The 21,438-nt window shown below is 45.0% G+C and overlaps 1 protein-coding gene and 1 pseudogene across 1 annotated transcript in view; one reads left to right on the plus strand and one right to left on the minus strand.

Moving 5' to 3' along the window:
- Positions 1-2,350: 2,350 nt before the first annotated feature.
- LOC121463280 lies at positions 2,351-2,826 on the minus strand (annotated as a pseudogene).
- A 2,364-nt stretch (positions 2,827-5,190) lies between these two features.
- Positions 5,191-21,438, plus strand: part of Smo (smoothened, frizzled class receptor) — a 28,080-nt gene continuing 11,832 nt past the window's right edge. The window contains exon 1 of the mRNA XM_041675317.1: positions 5,191-6,052. Coding sequence (XP_041531251.1) covers positions 5,710-6,052 — 343 coding nt within the window. The 5' untranslated portion in view covers positions 5,191-5,709. The remainder of the gene's footprint in view (positions 6,053-21,438) is intronic.

Genomic DNA, 21,438 nt, shown 5'->3' on the forward strand with positions numbered 1-21,438 from the left:
CTAGAAAAGGAAAGAATTGGAAAATGCAACAGCCCATGCGACAGCCGAACTGTAAGGAGGTACCGTGGTCTCAAGGATATCCACAGAGACCCGACAGATAGGTTCACGTCAAACCTGTCTGAGCAAAGGGCCCTACGGCAAATCACAGAAAGTCATCAGCGATTACATGACCTCAGACTGCCAAGATATTTGAAGAGAATGACTCAGAAATCAAGAAGCTACACATAGCAAATCAAGTCCTGTAACGCCTTGGTAACCTCAGGCAGCTTCTCATGGCTCTGACAACAGAATTGTGCCAGGACATGTAGACAGGGCTAAGACTCTTGAATTGACATCTTAGCCCCATGCTGCAGACGGGAGCATAAGTCATACAGACAAACTTTCAGTAGACTTTGATGGTTTTGGTCTTCAGGGAGGGCTGGGTCAACATGGACAAACTGAGTGCTATTGAAGCCAGGACATCTCCTCAGTTCTCGACAAACACCCACCTTTTCCACAGCCTCTTTCTGCTTCCTTCTGTCTAGGGAGTAGCACTTGGCTGTATGGCCATGCATGAGCACTTGTTTCAGTAGCTGTGAACAGCACTGTTAGGATAGCACCGCTGGCATTTCCTCTGCCTGCCTTCCTACTTCCTTTTGTTAGGTCAACAGAGTCCCCCAAAAAACAAACCCTGAAGGGGCTGGAGAGATGGCTCAGCAGTTAAGAGCATTGCCTGCCCTTCCAAAGGTCCTGAGTTCAATTCCCGGAAACCACATGGTGGCTCACAACCATCTGTAATGAGGTCTGGTGCCCTCTCCTGGCCTGCAGGGATACACACAGACAGAACATTGTATACATAATAAATAAATAAATAAATAAATAAATAAATAAATCCCTGAAGTCTGGTGAATGGAATCATGCACACACTGGGAAAGCTGAGAAATAAAAATATCTTTAATCTCTCTCAGCTGGGCAGTGGTGGTGCACACCTTTAATCCCAGCACTCGGGAGGGAGAGACAGGCGGATCTCTGTGAGTTCAAGGCCAGCAGGTCTACAAGAGCTAGTTCCAGGACAGGCTCCAAAGCTACAAAGAAACCCTGTCTCACACACACACACACACACACACACACACACACACCACAACCTCTCTCTTTAGAGAAGAATATACTGGCTCAGAGAAACATCTTAAGTTCTTTTTTTGGTTGTGAGCCTAGTCTTTTTAACGGCTGAGCCATCCCTCCAGGCCCTTAAGTTCTTTTTTTGAAAAGAAAATTTATTATTTTATGTGTATGAATGTTTTGCTTGCATGTGTGCCTATGAACCACTTGTGTGCCTGGTGCCTGCAGAAACCAGTAAAGGATGTCAGAAGCCCTGGAACTGGAGTTACACATGACGGTGAGCTGTCATGTGGTACCGGTAATTGTACCTTGGTCCTCTGGAAGAGAAGCTGGTGCACTTAACTGCTGAGCCATCTTTCTACCTTCTGCCCTAAGGCTGTTCTCAATTCCTTCTTCTAGCCGTGCCTACAATCTCAACCTTCAGGAGTTGAGGCAGGAGAAGTGCCAAGAGTTCAACGGCAACTAGGCTATATAGCAAGTCTCTATTACAAACAAACAAAACTAAAACAACCCTCTTCTCTCTTTTTTCCTTTTCTTCCTTCCTTCCTTCTTTCTTTCCTTCCTTTCATTTTATGTTTTTTAAATATTTTTTGATGATTTATATAACTTTATTTTTATATGCATTTGTGTGAAGGTGTCAGATCTCGTGGAACTGCATTTTCAGACAGTTGTGAGCTGCCATGTGGGTGCTGGGAATTGAACCCACGTCCTTTGGAAGAGCAGTCAGTGCTCTTAACCGCTGAGCCATCTCTCCAGCCCCACCCCCCCTTTTTATATTTTTTTTTAGAAGATGAGTCTCAGGTAGTCCAGGCTCATCTCTAACTCATTATATAGCCAATGATGACTTTGAACTTCTGGTTTTCCCACCTCCAGTTCCCAAGTACTAACACCATAGGCATGCGCCACCATGCTTAACCATGAATTTTCCTCATCCCTACCAAGAAATCCCAGACAAGGAATGGTAAAGCCTTCCTTCATAGCTTGAAGAGGGACCTTTGGGCATTTTTATGGTATGTGTGTGCGTGCACATGCAAGTGTGTGTGAGAGAGAGAAAGACAGAGAGACAGAGAAACAGAGAGAGAGAGAGAGAGAGAGAGAGAGAGAGAGAGAGAGAGCTGTGACCGCAGAGGCTAAAAGAAGGCATTCAATCAGCTAACCTGCTCATATTATAAAGCAGAGACAAGTGACTATTTCAGCGTATGTGGAGCCCCCCCCCCCCGATGAACGCTTTTTATTTATGTGTTTTACATCTCTAGAAAAAGAATCCCAGGATCCCTGTGTTTTTGTCTTGCAACTTCATGGTCCATGATACTAGCTGAGGTTGTCAGTACAATGAAGCCAAACTGACGGAATGGGAGCAGACTGTTCTACCATTTTTCTAGGTCTCTGAGTTGCACGTCAAATCTCGGGCTGATCACTCCACACTTGTTCAACCTGCCTGTGAGATTCACAATGGTTTTCCTCACTCTGTGGTCAGCAGCGATTTTAGATTCACCAACACAACCAGGCTTCATCACCACGGCGAGGAACTGAAGCTTTGGAGCAGGGCCTGATGGGGCCCTGGTGTCTGCCTCTTCTCTCAGCATTGTTGATGCTCCTGAGAACATCAGCCAGGATATTCACGGGCACTATGACGGCACGAAAAGATTTTAATGTATAGAGCGCTGAATATTCGAGAAACAGCCTCCAGCCTTCAAAGCTCTGGTGACCCTGGGTATAGTCGTGCATGCCTTTAAACTTAGCACCCAGGAGAAGGAGGCAGGCAGATCTGAGGTCAAGGCCAACTTGGTCTAAGTAGCAAGTTCCAGGCCAGCTAAGGATACATACACAGTGAGAGCCAGCCTCAAAAAACAAAACTACCCATGGTAACAATCAGCCAGAAAATAAGTAGAGGAAGTTCACAAAGTAGAGTGTCAGTGTGATTTAGGCTGCAAGGCAGTTTTTTGTACAGCACAGACGGAGACAGGTTATATCAGCTATTTCATTTTTATCACAGGGAAAAAGAAATCCCGAAGAAGATCATTATGTTTCAAATTATTTTTCCCGTGGGGATGTTATGCCCTAAGGACATAGGCTATTTTACATTTTTCCATAAATTACAAATGACTGCCCTCCGATGGTCTCTTGCCTCCAGCTCGTGTTATCATCACATCACCTCATTAGTTATGAATGATTACTATCACTCCCCATAACATTTGCATTTTTATTACTGATAAAAGTAAATATTAATATCTCTGTCATGTGAAGTATTTTTTTTTATCAATAAGCTTCCCTGTTTATCCTCAACGACATCCAGTTACCAGGACAACCATGCTCTCAGCTGCAGTCATGGATTCCCAACATGTATCGTCTTTGTCTATTTCTCTCTTTCTTTCTGGTCCCTCCTAGTCACACTTCAGTAATGTGGGTTCAAATCCCTCATTATCCAATTCTCACACTGATTTTTCTTTGCTATAAATTCCCATGACACACTCAAATATACCTCATTTTAAGTAGCTAATCAAGTGATCAATATGTATATATTAAATGAGCTAAATGCTATGTGGATACAAAGAGTAGAAGAAGATAAGGTCCCTGCATTGGAGGAGAAAACCTGGCTGCTTCGCCAGAACATTGTGGATGTATCCTGAGGACATGCCCTGTCAGCGCAGTAAAATGAAAACCTGAAGCCACCACTTGAGTACATTGTCATCTTGACACAATCTAGAATCCTGTGGGAAAAGGCCCTCCAGGAGGGATCTCTAGATGAAGCTGACTTGTTGGTGTGGAGAATCATCTCGCTTACACTAACTGATATGGACAGGACTGCCCAAGATATGCAGCACCATTCCCTCGGCAGGGGATCCTGGGCTGCATACGTATGGAGAAGGTGATGAGTGCCAGGAAGCATGCGTGTATTCATTTCTCTCTGATCTAGACTGTGGATGCAACCAGCTGCTTCGATTTCCTGCCTGAATTTCTCCACAGTGATGGACTGTGACCTGAAACTGTGAGCCCAGAATAAGTCCTTTCTCCCCTAAAGTTACTTCTGTTAGGGCATTTATCACAGCAACAGGAGTAGAACGAAAACATACCCCTCCCCCCGATTGAATTAAATACCTCCTATAACTATGGGGATTGAGTACCAATTAAGGATGTATCTGAATTTTGGTAGCTAATTTGTTCTTAACAGGGTAACAGAAACTGTTTTTGCTAAGAGAGCTAGGATGTGAACTCTTTATTCTTCAGGAAACAAGAAAAGCAAAACTAGCAAGCCACAAGGAAAAGTTACTCAAGGTAATTGGTCTCTTAATTTCCCTTGCTTAAGGGAGCTGTGATTTAAAGGAGCTGTCTGAAATAATGAAGAAAGCAAGCGGAGCTGAATGTGGAAGGGAACCGGAGAAACTTCATGGGGCAGGCAGATCAGCAGCGAGGACTCATCCAAGACGGACTGGCTCCTGTGGACAAAACCGAAGCGCACCAGGGACAGCAGTGGAAATCACAGTCCCGACAACACATTTGAGCGATAAAGGCTTGGTGTTGACATGTTCTCATGCCAGACATCTGTTCCCACAGGTAACAGCAGCTACTCTGGGTGACTCTGAGGTCATTTTCCCACATATATCCAGAGCTGGAAGAATTTGAAGAAGTAGAAACCTTAAACTCGGTTCTTCTTCACCAGGGTTCCTGGTTAAGTTTGAAGATCTAACCAAAAAGCAAGAAAGATTGGCGGGGTTTGGGAATTGGGTAGTGATGAGTGAAAACTCCTGCCTACTTTAGGCATCCCCCTGCTACCCTAAACAAGAAAAGTCTTCTTCTGAAAATCATCACGTCGAACAACCCTCGGACCAACTAAAGGTTCAGTCAAGTGTCTCATAGCAGCTATGGGACACGACTTGCACGCATCTTACCCCCGCTTGGCGCCGGGTGGGATGAAGGTTCCCAAATACCCCAACCTCAGCCCCAGCAGGCGCTTAGGCCGCCGAAGCTCGGGCTCCTCCTCCCCAGTTTTACTCTCCTCCTGCTCTCCCTCGCCCAGGCCCTCCCCTAGCCTTGGCGGAGGCGGGGGTGGGAAGTAGGGGGGCAGGGCTTGGCTCCGCGAGGCCCGTGCATTCCAGAGAGCACGGCCAGCTAGAGCAACAAAGGAGCCCGGTAGTCGGTAGGGAGAGCTCAGGGGGCTGCGGCGCGCTCGCGCGGAGGTGGCTGCTGGGCCGCGGGCTGGCGTGGGGGCGGAGCCGGGGACCGACCCCCGCACCCCCCGGCCGGTGCCTGGCCTTCTCCGAGGAGCTGGGAGTTGATTTTAATGGTGGGAGAGGGAATGGGGCTGGAGATCGGAGCCCCAGGGGGGTCCCAGGGCTGAAGACAACTCCAGTCGCCAGGCGAGGGAGTCTGGAGTCCGTGCATCCTGGCCCGGGCCTGCGCTGCCCAACATGGGGCCCGGGTTCCAAAGTTTGCAAAGTTGGGAGAAGAGGGGCACGGACGCGCGCTGCGCCTGGCGAAAACTGGCCCCAGACTCACGGTGCGCACCGGTCGCCTAAGTAGCCTCCGCGGCCCCCGGGGTCGTGTGTTTAGCCAAGGGACTCCGGGGAGCGCGGGGGCGCCTCGGCTTCTGCTGAGTTGGCGTGTTTGGCCATGGCCGCTGCCCGCCCCGCGCGTGGGCCCGAGCTGGCGTCCCCGAGGCTGCTGCAGTTGCTGCTGGTGGTACTGCTGGGGGGGCCGGGTCGGGGGGCGGCCTTGAGCGGGAACGCGACCGGGCCTGGGCCTCGCAGCTCCGGCGGGAGCGGGAGGAGGAACGCGCCGGTGACCAGCCCTCCGCCGCCGTTGCTGAGCCACTGTGGCCGGGCCGCCCACTGCGAACCTCTGCGCTACAATGTGTGCCTGGGCTCGGCGCTGCCCTACGGAGCCACCACCACGCTGCTGGCTGGGGACTCGGAGTCACAGGAGGAAGCGCACGGCAAGCTCGTGCTCTGGTCGGGTAAGCGCGCGGGAACCGGGACTGCGACGCAGAGGTGATGGGACGGGACAGTGATGGAAAGAAAAGGCTCAGGCCTGAACTGTTGAGCAGGCGCGGCTTATACTCGGGAGAGCCGGAGAAACGAGTCTGGAACTTTGGGGGCAGGTCGTGTGCGGAAAGGGGAACCTCCGTGATGGAGTTGTGGTGGGAGCAAAGGACCGGGGAAGCCGGCCGCTTACAAAGAGCCTGAGCAACGATGGGGTTGGGGGAACGTGGGGCCGGTGAGGAGGGAGCTCTCAGCCACAGTAAAGGGAGAGGAGATATTTTTCTTGAAGCAAGGTCCGCAGGGATTCTGGGCAGTGTTCAGAAATCCGAGTTGGAGATGAGAAAAGGCAAGGATGACGGGGGAAGACGTTTAAGAATTTGAAGGGAAGGGGTGAGAAAATACTTGTGAAATTTGTGAAGGAAAAGATGCCCCCTTGTAATAGCTAAAAGCCAAACGAGCCGTCTAGTAATCTGAATTTAGATCAGTCTAGGAAACCTGTGATTTTTGTCTTGCTTTTACTTGTTTCAACGTCCTTATCTGAGAAATGGAAACTCTGACCCACCCGGGTTAAGAAGGAAGGAGACAGTTTTAGCAATTGTTTGTGGCTCTTTGGAAATGTGGAGCCTCAGGCCAGGGAGTGCTATGGAAGAACACGAAGTCCAGGGTGTTGAGAGCCCGTGGACACCGTCCAGGGTAGCTGGAAGTCCCACAGTCCTTTACTTGGGGTAGGGTTGTGGCAGAGCCTGAAAATGCAGTTGCTCCCAAAGGCCATCCTAGATTATTTTGAATGGTTTGTCTACCTACCTGTCACTGTTTTGGACTGGGAGCCTGTAGGATGCTGGGGAGGTAGCTAGCCTCGTCATCTTCTCACCCCCCTCACCCCCTCCCAAACCCCCAACCCCAATGTGATGTAAAAGCTGCCCTTGATAGGATAGAAAAGAAAATCCGGAGCCAGGAGCAAACCAGAGAGCCTGACCGACTGGCCTGCAGTGCCCCTAGCCATACTCCTCCCCACCCCAAGGCTGGTAAGATCCTGGGGATGGGGGGTGGGGTAGTGTTAGGAATAGGTAGACTGTCATTGTCCACTTGACCACTAGAGTTCTCAGCTGAAGATGCATGCTGCCTGAGGCTGTAAGGCTTGATGCTGATGCTGGAGGAGGAACTTAGAGGGTGGCTGATGCCCAGGAAACTATCCTACACGGAGATGACATTCTAAAGCAGCAATTCTCAATCTGTGGGTCTCGACCCCTCTAAGGGGCGAGCAACCCTTTCACATGGGTCACCTAAGACCATCAGTAAACCAGATATTTACATTACAGTCATGAAGTAGCTACGAAATTATTTTCTGGTTGGGGTCTCCACAACACGAGGAACTGTATTAAAGGGGCACAGCATTAGGAAGGTTGAGAACTGTAGAATCTGAGGCAGATGCTATATGTAATCAAGAGTAGCTTTGAAAAAAAATCCATAAATTACTATAATGTAAGGTCTGTGTGATTTCACACATACACACTTATGATAATATGTTTGCATAAATGTAGCATAGAAGATATAAGAATGGATAGACAGAGGGAATATAATTGTAGTCTTTGAAGTTATATACATGCAGTGTGTGTGCAGAAGACCTGACAAAATGAAAAAAGGACATGAAAGAAAGGTAAGGATGGCTCAGGTAGACGTACTTGCTGTGCAATCCCCATGACCCGAGTTTGATCCCAAGATTCCAAGCTAAGAGAAAACTAGGTTGTGAAAGTCATTTGACTTGTACCATGGCACCTGTGTTCCTGCTGTCTTCTCTCTCTCTCTCTCTCTCTCTCTCCCTCCCTCCCTCCCCCTCCCTCCCTCTCTCTCTCCCTCCCTCTCTCCCTCTCTTTCTTCCCCCCCTCACACACACAGTAATAAACAAAAAAAATTTTTTTTTAAAAGATCTATCAGGGCATGGTGGCTCACACCTTTAATCCCACCACTTGAGAGGCAGGCAGGTCTCCGTGAGTTCGAGGCCCGCCTGGTCTTCATAGTGAGTTCCAGACAACCAGAGCTACATAGTGAGACTCTGTCTCAGAAAAACAAAAGACAAAACAGCCCTCCCAAGAGGAAGAAAGAAAGAAAGGATTCAACAAGGTATCTCTGAGCACCATCTGAAACAAGACTTGAGTTTAGGAGGCAGCCATATAAAAATGCAGATCTAGGACTGGAGGGATGGCTCAGCTGTTAAAGGCTAGGCTCACAACCAAAACTGCAGATCTCTCAGCACTCAGCACTAGATACTCATCAAGTGAAAGGATACACCCGTGTGTGTGTGTGTGTGTGTGTGTGTGTGTAAAATAGTTTGTTTCTCTATATATAATATTAATTTATTTGTGGGGCCTATGATTGAATTCTCTCAAGTGACATGTGAAAGTTGCCCTCTAAAGTTGTCATCAGATCAAGGAAGAAATGAGTGCAACCTTATCCCGCCCCACATTGCGCGAGAGCAGCTGCCGAGCTGACAGGAGTGTGTATGAGTTAGAGCCGTCCGCTGGTTGTTCAGATTCCAGGCTCACTAGCTGTCCAATCGGGGTTGGGCAGAGGTGCGAGTGAGTTCTGAGCCCAGCGCTTCTGGGTCACACTGATCTCTTTCCCGCGGTTGTCCATTGTTTGCAGCTTAGTTCTCTTCTCTGTGTGTGGACCAGAAGGGGGTGCTGGCACAGGTTGGACCCGTAGATGGATGGGGAGAAAGTGAGTCATGTGTGAGAATCACAGGTATGTTTGAGCAGGAACTAGTGTTTGTCCTGTCTGGAATTAGAGGTCTGATGAGTGTTAGGCATGGTCTGACTTTGGCAGGTGATTTTGTGGGTGGTAAAGATACTCTAGCTTGTGCTCATCATAAACTTGAGGATGGTTTTCAGAGCCTCATTCAGTCTGCAGTGAGTACACCCCATCCTGGGACAGGGGCTAAGTATATCAAGATGGGGATTACGGAAGTGAGCTCTCTGATTTCAGAAGAGAAAGAACGATTAAGCAGGTGTTAGCACTACCGGTGAAAAGTATTGAGGGTGCTCAACACAGAGCTTTGGGAAGCTAGAGAAGGTACCCAGAGAAACTGACATCTAATCAGTGACCTGAGAAATAAGCAGGGAGGACTGGGACAAGGGATGGAAAGAGGTGATAGTACAGACAGTTAGAGGAAGAGAGCACGGTACTTAGGAAGAAATATAATAGAGGCATAGAACTGGACCAAGGCACATTAAATGCAGAACCGTATGAGATTAATGGGACTAGAAAGCCGAAGCTTCTTACCTCTGAGTAAATTGAGATGTTATCTATTAAAAGATGACAAGGGGCCTCTGATAAAGAAGGTTTTTAAGCAAAGGAAAAATGCAATCTGTTTGCATTTTTGAGGGATTTTGAAGGATTATTTTTGGGCTGGATGTGGTGATGCATGATAGTAACTCCAGGTCTTGGGAGGCTGAGACAGGAGGATTATTGTGAATGCTAGGTCAGCTGTGTAGATGTGAGTACCAGGCCAGCTAAAGCTCAAGACCCTGTCTCCAAAATCAACTACAAACAAACATACTGGGAACAACTGGAGCGATTGCTCAGTGGTTAAGAGCACTTGCTGATCTTGCGGAGAACACAGGTTCGAGTCCCACCACCCACACATCTGGTATCTCACTACAGCCTGTAACATCAGCTCCAGGAGATCCAATGTTCTCTTCTGACCTCAGTGCATCTGCAGTGTGCATACACACACTCAGGTGCACACATATGCATCTGAGGGGCGGGGGCTGTTGTAGAAACAGCTGCCTGAGAGAAGAGAAAACCCGGATCCTGGTTACTTGTTGGGGACATGGATGAAATAGTCTAGGTGGGAGATGATGGTGATCAGGATGGGGGGAATAGACAGAAAATTGGGCAGATTTAGAGTGTCGGAGGTAGATTTGCTGATGAATGGATACCAGACTTGACTGAGCAGGGGCAAGCGTGAGATGCTGTGGGTGATGGTCCCATTACTTTCTCCTGGTAGCAGAGGAAGGTTGAGGAAGAAAGTGTGGCTTTGGCTTTGTGTGTTAGACTGCTCAGTGGTTATCCTACATGGAGATTCCTAACAGATCTGGAAAGGAGGAGTTGCCACAGAGAACAGGCCACTAAATGCTTCCTTCATCCGGATCGCCAAATCTGCAAATGGTGAAGTTTATAACTAGGTCATTCTGAATCCTGGGTGTGTATAGAACTCAGGCCTCTCCTATGTTTTTCATCTCTCCAAACCTGGGTTTCCTTACTCACTTAGTGTTTCTCCCCATTACGGCTGGAAATGTGTCCTTCCATGCATTCCAAGCTGACCAGACAAACATACTGTCCAGGCCATGGTCCACCTTGGGCCAAATCTGGTTTAGTAAGTGGGGCAAGAAAGCGAGAAGGAGAAGCCTGCAGGTGGTGAGGGGATAGGTCCCTGAGAGCCAGCACGTAGCCTCCCCTACCACTGTGTGCTTTGTCTGTGTCTACATGGGTGTGTGGCTCTGTCGCCTAGCCAGGGTCCTGCTAGCAGGCAAAAGACCGAGCAACCAGGAGGAATGTCTCGCTGGTCTCTCAGACCTCAAGTTGGGATGTTGTTGGTGTTGGTGGGTAATTGGCAAGGACAGCTTTGGAAGAATTTCCTTCTGGCTGTTTCCAAAAACAGACTGATCATCAGGGCAATTAGAAACTGTGTGTGAGTGTGGTGTGGTGTGGTGTGGTGTGTGTGTGTGTGTGTGTGTGTGTGTGTACGCACATAATGACGCATGTCTGAGTCCCAGAACTTCGGAAGCTAAGGCAGAAGTATAGTTATAAGTTTGAAGCCGGCTTGGGCTCTACATAGCAAGTCTCTGTTTCAAAATAAGTAAATAAATAAATAGTGTGTGTAAAATATGAAAATACAGAAAACATTCTGGGCGGTGGTGGCTCACGCCTTTAATCCCAGTACTCAGGAGGCAGAGACAGGCAGATCTCTGTGAGTTCGAGGCCAGCCCGGTCTACAAGAGCTAGTTCCAGGACAGGCTCTAAAACTACAGAGAAACCCTGTCTTGAAAAACCAAAAATAAATAAATAATAAAATATAGAAAACATACCTACAGGCCAAGATTTTCATCTTTGCTTCACATTTTTATTCTTTTAACTGCAAAATATTCAAGCCTATGGAAAGTACATAAAACACAAGGATACCAGATAAAATATAATTGTAATGCCTAAGGGCTGAACCCAGGGCCTGGCATCTGCTCCGAAAGCACCCTACAGCTGAGCTATATCCTTTATGCTCTGGTTTCTCCTCCTTCGATACTGGAGATCAAACCCCGGAACTCATATGTGCAGGAAATGCTCTGCTGCTGAGCTATGCCCCCAGTTCCCAAGCCTTGCTAGCTAATGATTTGTTTATTTGGTAGGTAGTCTTATTCTGTAGCTCTGACTGGTCTCAAACTCGTGGTAATCCTTCTGCCTCAGCCTCTCAATGCTGCCATGTCCAGATGTCTTGCTTTTTTTTTAATCCCCCTTTCTTTTTTAAATTAATTTATTTATTAAGTATACAGTGGTCTGCCTTCATGTATGCCTGCAGGCCAGAAGAAGGCACCAGATCTCATTTCAGGTGGTTGTGAGCCACCATGTGGTTGCTGGGAATTGAACTCAGGACTTTTGGAAGAGCAGGCAGTGCTCTTAACCACTGAGCCATCTCTCCAGCCCTTGTCTTGCTTCTTTATTACATAAGATTTAGCTATGTTATTGTAGCTTTTTTTCGTTACTGAATAGTTTCATCATATGAACATACTGCAATTTGTCCATTTTATTCTTTTGTTTTGTTTTGGTTTTTGGTTTTTGAAACAGGGTTTCTCTATGTGGTCCTGTCTGTCTTGGAATGCACTCTGTAGTCTAGACTGTTTTCAAATTCACAGAGATCCTCCTGCCTCTGCTTCCCGAAAGCTGGGATTAAAGACCTGGCTAATCTGATTTTAATTTTTGAGTTTTTTAGCCATGCTGGTGTTTGAACCCAGGACCCCATACATATGAAGCAATAACTTTACCTCAAACCTACTTCGTTAGTCATTATTTTAATTTACGTTTCCTTAATTGTTTGCAAAGATCACATTCCTGCAGATGTTTGCTGACCATTTGAATTTCTGCTGTGAAGTATCTGTGGAAATTCCTCATCTGCCTGCCATTTTTATTAGGTTGGTGGGAATTCTTCACATATGCTGGATATGAACCCTTTGTTGGTTGCGAGGGTTAAAAATGTCTTCATAGCTTACTTTCACATTCTTCTCTTTGTGTGAATATTTGAATGTTAATGTAGTCATTTATCAAACATTTATGATTTGTGCTTTTTTGTGTCTTATTTAGGAAAAAAAATCCCTTTCTCTTCCCAAATTATGAATTTACTCTTATGAGAAAACTTCATAGATTTCTCAGTCACTTTTAGGCATATAATTCACCTGCAGGGTTTTTGGTTTTGTTTGTTTGTTTGTTTGTTAGAGCTCTAGTTTCAAGCCGGGTGGTGGTGGTGGCGCACACCTTTAATCCCAGCACTTGGGAGGCAGAGACAGAGGCAGAGGCAGAGGTGAGTTTTAGGACAGCCTGGTCTGCAAAACTAGTTCCAGGACAGCCAGGGCTACACATAGAAACCCTGTCTTGAAATTAATTAATTAAAAATAAATAGAGTTCTAGTTTCACATATATTGCCTCGATCAACATCATTTGTTAAAATCAATTTCTGTTGTCTACCACTCTGCCATAAATCAAAAAATAAGTGTGTATGTTTGGGTGATCTTTGTTTTGTCCATGTCACATTGTCTTAGTTACTATGTCTTTATAGCATGGTCTTCACGTTTTCTGACAGCTGGTAAACCCACACACTCTCAACACAGTATTTTTAAATCTATAAGTAAAACATATGGGATTTAAAACGATGTGTAGGATCATCTATCTAGAATATACTAAGAACTTAAAAATCAAATGAAAATAAACAAGCTGGTTTAAAAAGGAGGCACTAGGTCTAAAGAGAAATTCCTTAAAAGAAGAAATGGTCGCTGGGCGGTGGTGGCGCACACCTTTAATCCCAGCACTTGGGAGGCAGAGGCAGGCGGATCTTTGTGAGTTTAAGGCCAACTGGTCTACAAGAGCTAGTTCCAGGACAGGCACCAAAGCTACAAAGAAACCCTGTCTCAAAATACAAAAAAAAAAAAAAAAAAAAAAAAAAAAAAAAAAAAAAAAAAAAAAGATGGTCACCAGGGAAATGCCACTCAAAACCACAATGAAATGTCACTTCATCCCTGTGAGAATGGCTGATATAAAAAATAGACATTATATGAACTTCAAATCTCATTTCATTTTATACACAACATAGATATAAATAATACAAAATTTTTTTTAAAAGCCAACAAGGTGCTAGTGAGAACGTGAGGAAGAAAAAGGAAGCCTGTGTGTAGGTAAATTACCACAAAGGTAAAATACTGAAAGTATGCCCTTGTAGAAATCACTGCGGAGGTTCCTCTAAAAGATTAATATAGAACTATTTAATAATTATTCTGTGACCAGATAGATAACCCTCTACTAGGTACATGCCTAGGGAGAGTGGAATCAGTGGGCAGAAGGGACAGCTTCATGCCCCTGCTCACTGCAGCTTTATTCACACAGCTAAGAAAAGAAACCCAAAGCATCCATCATCTGATGAATGGAAAAGGAAACGTGCCTGCATGGTGGCGCACGCTTTTAATCCCATCACTCGAGATGCAGAGGCAGGCGGAGCTCCGAGAGTTCAGGACCAGCTGGGGCTTCATAGTGACACCCCATCTCAAAAACAAAACAAACCACAATGTAGGTACAAAATGAAATGTTCTTCAGTCCTGTGGAGATCCTGACATGTGAAAACACGGAGGGGATTAGAGCTCACAGAAAGACGAGTACTGTGTGATCTCATTCCTGGGTGGAATATAAAAGTGGGTCAGGTTGACTAGACGAGAGTGGAATGGTGGTTGCCAGAGTTTGGAGTCTGCAGGAGGGATGGGAACAGGTGGAATCATGGGTGTTAAGTTAGTTAGGAAACAAACTCTGCTATGTAAATGGAGACTTTTCTGTCCCACCTGGTCCTGCAGCCACTTTTAAAATAATCACTCAGAGGCTTAATATTAATTACAAACTATTTGGCCTATTAGCTCAGGCTTATTACTAACTAGCTCTTACAACTTAATCAACCCATTTCTAGTCATCTGTATTTTGCCACATGGCTTTGTAGTGTTACCTGTCCTCTAGTACATCTTTTTGCCCCGTGGGTTCACTGGCATCTGTCCTGACTCCACCCATCTTCTCCTTGTAACTCTCCTTAGATTTCCTGCCTGGCTCTATCCTGACTTGCTATAGGCCAAAATAGCTTCTTTATTAACCAATGGCAATAGGACATACTCACAGCATACAGAGGGGTTATCCCACAGTACTGCTGACTCTAGAGAACAGTTATCTGCTGTGTATTAAAAAGAGATAAATAAATAAAGCCAGAAGAAAGGATTTTGAAAGTTTTCACCATAAAGAAATGGCAAAGGTTTCAGGAGACAAATATGCTTAACCAGATTTAAACATTATCCAGTATTTGCATGTCTTGAAGGTTATGTGGTATCTGGTTAATATACACAACATTTGTGGGTTTTGTATACCAGTTAAGATTTTTCAAAAATTGTTGGAGCCCAGAGCAATGGCTCAGTAGTTAAGAACACTTGTTGCTCTGGCAGGGCCCCAAAGTTTGGTTCCCAGCACCCACAGGATTGTTCACACCCATAATTCCAGTTCCAGGGGATCTGACCCTCTCTTCTGATATGCAAAGAAAGCAGGAATGCATGTGGTACCAATGCATGCATGCAGGCAAACCACTCGTGCACATAAAATAAAGTAAATAAATCTTTATTTAATTTTTTATTTTTCGAGACAGGATTTCTCTGTGTGGCTTTGGAGCCTGTCCTGGCACTAGCTCTGTAGACTAAGCTGGTCTCGAACTCACAGAGATCCGCCTGCCTCTGCCTCCCAAGTGCTGGGATTAAAGGCGTGCACCACCACCACCTGGTGAATAAATAAGTCTTTTAAAAGTGTTTTCTAATTGTTTTTTGTTTGTTTGTTTGTTTAAATTATGGAATGAGGCCTTGTAGGGTGGCTAAGTGGGTGAAGGTGCTTGCTGCTAAGCTTGGGGAGCAGAGTTCAATTCCTGGGATTCACATGGTAGAAAAACTGCTTCTTACAAGCTATCCTTTGACCTTCACATACATGCTGTGACATGGTGTTCCCACACCTCTACACACAGGCAACCGGACCCACACCAATAATAAAATAAATTCACAAAACTAGTAAAGCATGTAAGAGCATAAAGAGGACACAGTACATTGAAGTACAGGACTGGAGGAGGAACTCAGGGGACGAGTGCTCCGCAGGTGAGGCCCCACGTTCAATTGCAGCACCAGAAAGTAAAAAGAAACGTAATAATTACATGTAAAGACACAAGTTTGTGAGCGAATGCATGTGTACTTTATTGCCACAGTAAATGAGACCTGGTGCAGGTGGAGCGGCCTCTCTACCGTCCAAGTGGTGACGGACATTGATGGTATTTTAGGTCCCTGCAACAGCTGGTTCTGCTGGGAGACTGCTAACACTACAAGGATCTACTAAGAATCTCTACTTTATAGTAGTCTATCTCAGTATCGAATGGAGAGTTTGGGCTATTGAGTGGCGTGTGTGTGTGTGTGTGTGTGTGTGTGTGTGTGTGTTTGTGCCTGTGTGTGTGTATGTCTGTGTGTGGCATATTTGAGGCAAGGTTTCATGTAACCTAGGTTGGTTTGGAACTCACTTTCATGTAGTCTGGAATTCACTATGTAACCCAAGCTTGCTTTGATCTCTTAACAATCCTCCTATCTCAGCCTTTTGAGTCTGGATTACTGGTATAAGCTGCCACATTTAATTGCTGCATAGACACTCACACATATCTTTCAAAAATCCACTTTTTATTAATTTTTAAATATTGTGTGTGTGTGTGTGTGTGTGTGTGTGTGTACTCTGTACCTAATGACCTGAATTTTGATCCTAGACCCCACGTGGTGGGAAAAGACAACTGACCCCCCGAAATTGTCTTCTAATCTCTACAAGTGCACTGTGGAATGAACGTAATAAGTAATAAAAGTCTGGATCAAACTGTAGAAAATGTTATTTTAGAATTCTGTCAGTAGTTGGGCGTATTAACACAGACAGCCCCATAATCCGAACACTTGGGAGGCTGAGGCAGATGGATTTCCATGAGTTCAAAGCCACTCTGGTGTACAAAGTGAGTTCCAAGTGAACCAGGAGAACCTGTCTCAATAAGAAGAAATGTCAAAACTCCATTAATATAAGAATATACATATGCTGTTATTATTAATTATTATAGCACTGTGTTCTTATCTTTTTGTTTCATATTTTATTAAAATAAAACAAAACCAGGAGTGTAGTAAATGCTCGTAATTCCAGTTTTTCTGGAGAATAAAATGAGAGGATCCTGAGTTCAGTGCCAGCCTGGGGAGACATAGTGAAACTCCTACCACTAAATAAATAAATGAATGAATAAAATAATAAATAAATAATAAGGCTGGTGTGGTAGCTTTGGAGTAAAGGTGCTTGCTGCCAAGTCTGATGAATTCCACCCCCAGGACCCACAACAAGGACCGACACTTGCAAGTTTTCCTCTGACCACACTTGAGAGCGCGCTCTCTCTCTCTCTCTCTCTCTCTCTCTCTCTCTCTCTCCACACTTGAGCCCCCCCCCACGTAAATAAATGTAATAAAAGTTTTAAAAATTCATAGATAAAACTTTTCTCTTTCTGGATTTATTTTCTTTTCTGGGAAGTTTTTCCCTAGTAATTTAGGTACCTATTTTATTCATTTACCTGTTTATTTATTTGATTTTGGAGGCAGGGTTTCTCTGCGTAACAGTCCTGGCTGTCCCGGCACTATCTTTGTCTACCAGACGGGCCTCGAACTCACAGAGATCCGCCTGCCACTGCCTCCTAAGTGCTGGGATTAAAGATGCGCACCACCACTGCCCAACTCTTTATTTTACTTTTAAGCTTTGTTGCTAAAAACAAAAAGGAAGAAATGAAAAGCATAAGTCAGATCTGCTGTTGTACAACTGTAAGCCCAGCATTTGGGAGATTGGGGCATTAAGAGCAAGTGTTCTGAGGCTGTCTCAAAATGCCAAAAATAAAACTAAAAAACAGCCAGGTGGTGGTGGCAAAAGCCTTTAATTCCAGCACTCTGGAGGTAGAGGCAGGTGGATCTCTGAGTTCAAGGCCAGCCTGGTCTACAAGTGCTAGTTCCAGGACAGGCTCCAAAGCTACAGAGAAACCCTGTCTCAACCCCACCCCCCCCAAACAACAAACAAACGAAAAACCCTAACAACCCCAAAAAACTTAAAAAAAAAAAAAAAAAGCAAACAGGATCTCACTGTTTAGCCTAGCTTGTTGGGCTGGAACTTTTTATGTAGACCAGACTGGTCTTGAACTCACAGAATTGGCCCGCCTCTGCCTTCCAAGTGCTGAGATTACAGGTATGTGCCACCATGTGTATTGCTTTTAAGGAACAGGTGGTACATACATGTGGCATAGAATTGAAAAGGAACAAATTAAATCTCAGAGGCAGTAAGTAATGTTGGCGTTTTGTGTCCTTTTAGAGAGATACTTGACGTATTTCTGAATGTCCTTCATCTTTCCGTGGGTGCCTCCAACAGGCTTGAATCCATTGTGTCCATTTAATAATGGATATTGGACTATATTGGCTATTATTCCATTTAGTATATTTCAGTATACATTGTAAAGTTCTGAATTCTGTATTCAGTTATATATTTTTAAAAACGTCTGCTATGAATATGTCTTAGTTACTGTTCTCCTGCTTTGAGGAAACGCCATGACCAAGACAACTTATAAAAAAAGCATTTCAGGGGCTGGAGAGATGGCTCAGCGGTTAAGAGCACTGACTGCTCTTCCAGAGGACCCGGGTTCGATTCCCAGCACCCACATGGCAGCTCACAACTGTCTGAAAATGCAGTTCCATGAGATCTGACACCTTCACACCAATGAACATAATAAAGTTAAATAAAAAAAAAAGTTTAAAAAAAAAAAAAAAAAAAAAAAAAAGCATTTCATTGGGGGCTTGCTTACAGTTGCCTGGGGTGAGTCTATCTGTGATCATCATGGTGGGGAGCATGGCAGCAGGCAGGCATGGCGCTGGAGCAGTAGCTGAGAATTTACATGTTGAAACAGTAACCACAAGGCAAAAAGATGATAAAGCTAACTGGGTATGGCATGGTCTTGAAACCTCACAGCCCACCCCCCAGTGACAGACTGCGTCCAACACGGACACGCCCCCAATCCTTCCCAGATCTCAGGTGGATCTCTGAATTCAAGACCAGCCTGGTCTACAAGTGCTAGTTCCAGGACAGGCTCCAAAGCTACAGAGAAACCCTGTCTCAACCCCACCCCCCCAAACAACAAACAAACAAAAAACCCTAACAACCCCAAAAAACTTTAAAAATAAAAAGCTCCACCGACTCAGAACCAAGCATTCACATATATGAGCCTATGGGGCCTTTTTCATACAAACCACCAGAGTAATTTGCCTGCGTGTATGTGTGTACGCCTGAGATGGTTGTGAGCTGCCATGTGGGCACTGAGGCTCAAACCCTGTTCTTCTGGAAAAGTAACCTGTGTTCTTTTTTTTTTTTAGATTTATTTATTTATTATGTATACAACGTTCTGCCTCGATGTATGCCTGCACGCCAGAGCAGGGCACCAGATCTCAGTACAGATGGTTGTGAGCCGCCATGTGGTTGCTGGGAATTGAACTTAGGACCTCTGGAAGAGCAGCCAGTGCTCTTAACCTCTGAGCCATCTCTCCAACCCTAACCTGTGTTCTTAAGTGCTGAGCCTATGTAGTATTATGTTGTTTGTGGGGTGTGTGTGTTATGCTGGGACTGGAACCCAGAACCTTGTACATGTGAGGCATCTGCTCTAGCTCTGAGCTACATCCCAGCCCTGATTGACCTGTGTATTTTATGGCTGGTCTCCTATGAAGGATATAAACTCAAGCTGTTTTCCTGGTCAGTACTGTCATGAATATCATGTGATACATATTTTACATATCATCAACTTGTGAAGTAAAAGTGTTATAAAATTCTGATAACGATAGGTGGTCTCCCCAAGAATTAGCAATATTTGTTATCTCTGACAATACGTAAAAGTGCCTGTTTACCCCCACATGCTTGATGGTTCAAGATTTTCAAATGTTTTCATCTTTATTCGTCTAAAAGATATAAAAAGTTATAAATCACTATGGTTTCATTTTGCATTTGTCTTGTGAAGACTAAGATTGAAGGTTTATGTTCTTAAAGGCCACACATTCATTCTTTGTGTGATTTATTCTACCTTTGCCCATCATTCTACAGGATTAAATTTTTCTTATTGATTTGGAACAGCTTTGTGTATTTAAGATTAGCCTTTTATCATTGATATATGCTAGAAATATATTTTCCCATAAGCTGCTTTTCTTTTTTTTATATTTATTTATTTATTATGTATACAATATTCTGTCTGTGTGCATGTCTGCAGGCCAGAAGAGGGCACTAGACCTCTTTACAGATGGTTGTGAACCACCATGTGGTTGCCGGGAATTGAACTCGGGACCTTTGGAAGAGCAGGCAATGCTCTTAACCACTGAGCCATCTCTCCAGCCCCTATGCTGCTTTTCTTATGATTAAAAAAGATTTACTTTTATTTATGTGTGTGTGACATGTGCGTGGGTGTCACTGGAGGCAAGAAGAGAGAGTGGAATCTCCTGGAGTTGGAACTATAGGTGCTTGTTAGTCTCCTAGTGTGGGTGCTGGGACCCTAACTGGGGTTCTGTGGAAGAGCTCCAAGTGCTCCTATCTGCTGGGCCATCTCTCTGTCCCCATGCTTCTGTATTTTTTACCCTGTTGATTTTTTTCTGAGTTTTTTTTTTAATTTGTTTATTTTATAGCTTCAAGGGTTTTTGTTTGTTTGTTTTTTGGAGGGTTTTTGTTTTGTTTTTATTGTTGTGTTGTTTTGTTTGCATGATGTCATTCTCACTCCAGGGTTTAAAAACAATAACAACAACAAAACAAAACCAATTCACAAAGCCAGACGCGATGACTTTAAAATCTCAGCCTTGGGAGGTTTTCACGTGTGGACTGTCCTAAGTTTGAGGCCAGGCTGATCTACCTAGTGAGTTGTAGGCCAGCCAAGATTATATAAAGAAACCCTGTCTTAAAAACAAACGAAACAAGATAGGGCTAGTGTCTTAGTTTGTCCTGTTGCTCTGATACCACAGCCAAGGCAACCTACAGAAGAAAAGAATTCATTTGGGACAGGCTCACGGTGTCAGGTAGAGTCCCTGACCATCACAGCTGGGGAGCATGACACTAGGCAGGCAGACACGGCACTGAGGCTGTAGCTGTGAGTTTACTCTCTGGTCTACAAACGCGAGGCACGGACCCGGGAGTGCTGTGGACTTTTGGAACCGCAAAGCCTGTTCCCCGTGACACACCTTCTCCAACAAGGTCACACCTCCCAGCCCTCCCCAAACAGTTCCGCCAACTAGAGAACATTGTATGAGCCTGTGGGGCCATTCTCATTCAGCCCCACTGCTAGAGAAATAACTAATCAGGAAAGTGCTAGGCGTGCAGGCAGGCGTGAAGACTCGAGTTCAGATTCCCAGCAGCTGTGTAAAAATCTAGACCTGGAGGCCACTGTTGTGATCCCAGCACTGGGGAAATATGACGGCAGATCCCTTAGGATTCTTAGGCTTAGGAGCCAGCCAGCCTACCAAATCAACGAACTCTGGGTCTCAAAAATAAAGAGCAGGGTTGGTGAGATGGCTCAGTGAGTAAGAGCTTGCTGCCCAGTCTGAGGACGTGAGTTCAGTCCTCAGGACCACATGGTGGAAGGAGAGGACAGTGTCCCAAAAGTCGTCCTCAACCAAACCAAGTCCCAGTCTTGTGTGTACCCAGGCACAACCCCTCCCCCAGCAGCACAGTAAAAATGCAAAAATGTTTTAGAGACAAAAGTAAGGTTGAGAGTGATGGAGGAAGATCCCTGATGTTGACCTCCAGTTTCCAGACTCAAACACACAGGCATGCACACACACACACACACACACACACACACACACACCACATATACATACTTACACACCACACATACACACACACCATACACACACAAAACAAATAATACCCCTTTATTTCTCATCTTTTCCTCTACTACTTTAATTTTTAAAATATTGTAGCTACTTTTGACCCACCTGGAATTTTCTCTAAAAATTTTTATTATTACTAA

This window comes from Microtus oregoni, unplaced genomic scaffold (assembly GCF_018167655.1).
Source record: "Microtus oregoni isolate MIOR12 unplaced genomic scaffold, Mior012 000026F_ref0000081, whole genome shotgun sequence".
NCBI lineage: Eukaryota > Metazoa > Chordata > Mammalia > Rodentia > Cricetidae > Microtus > Microtus oregoni.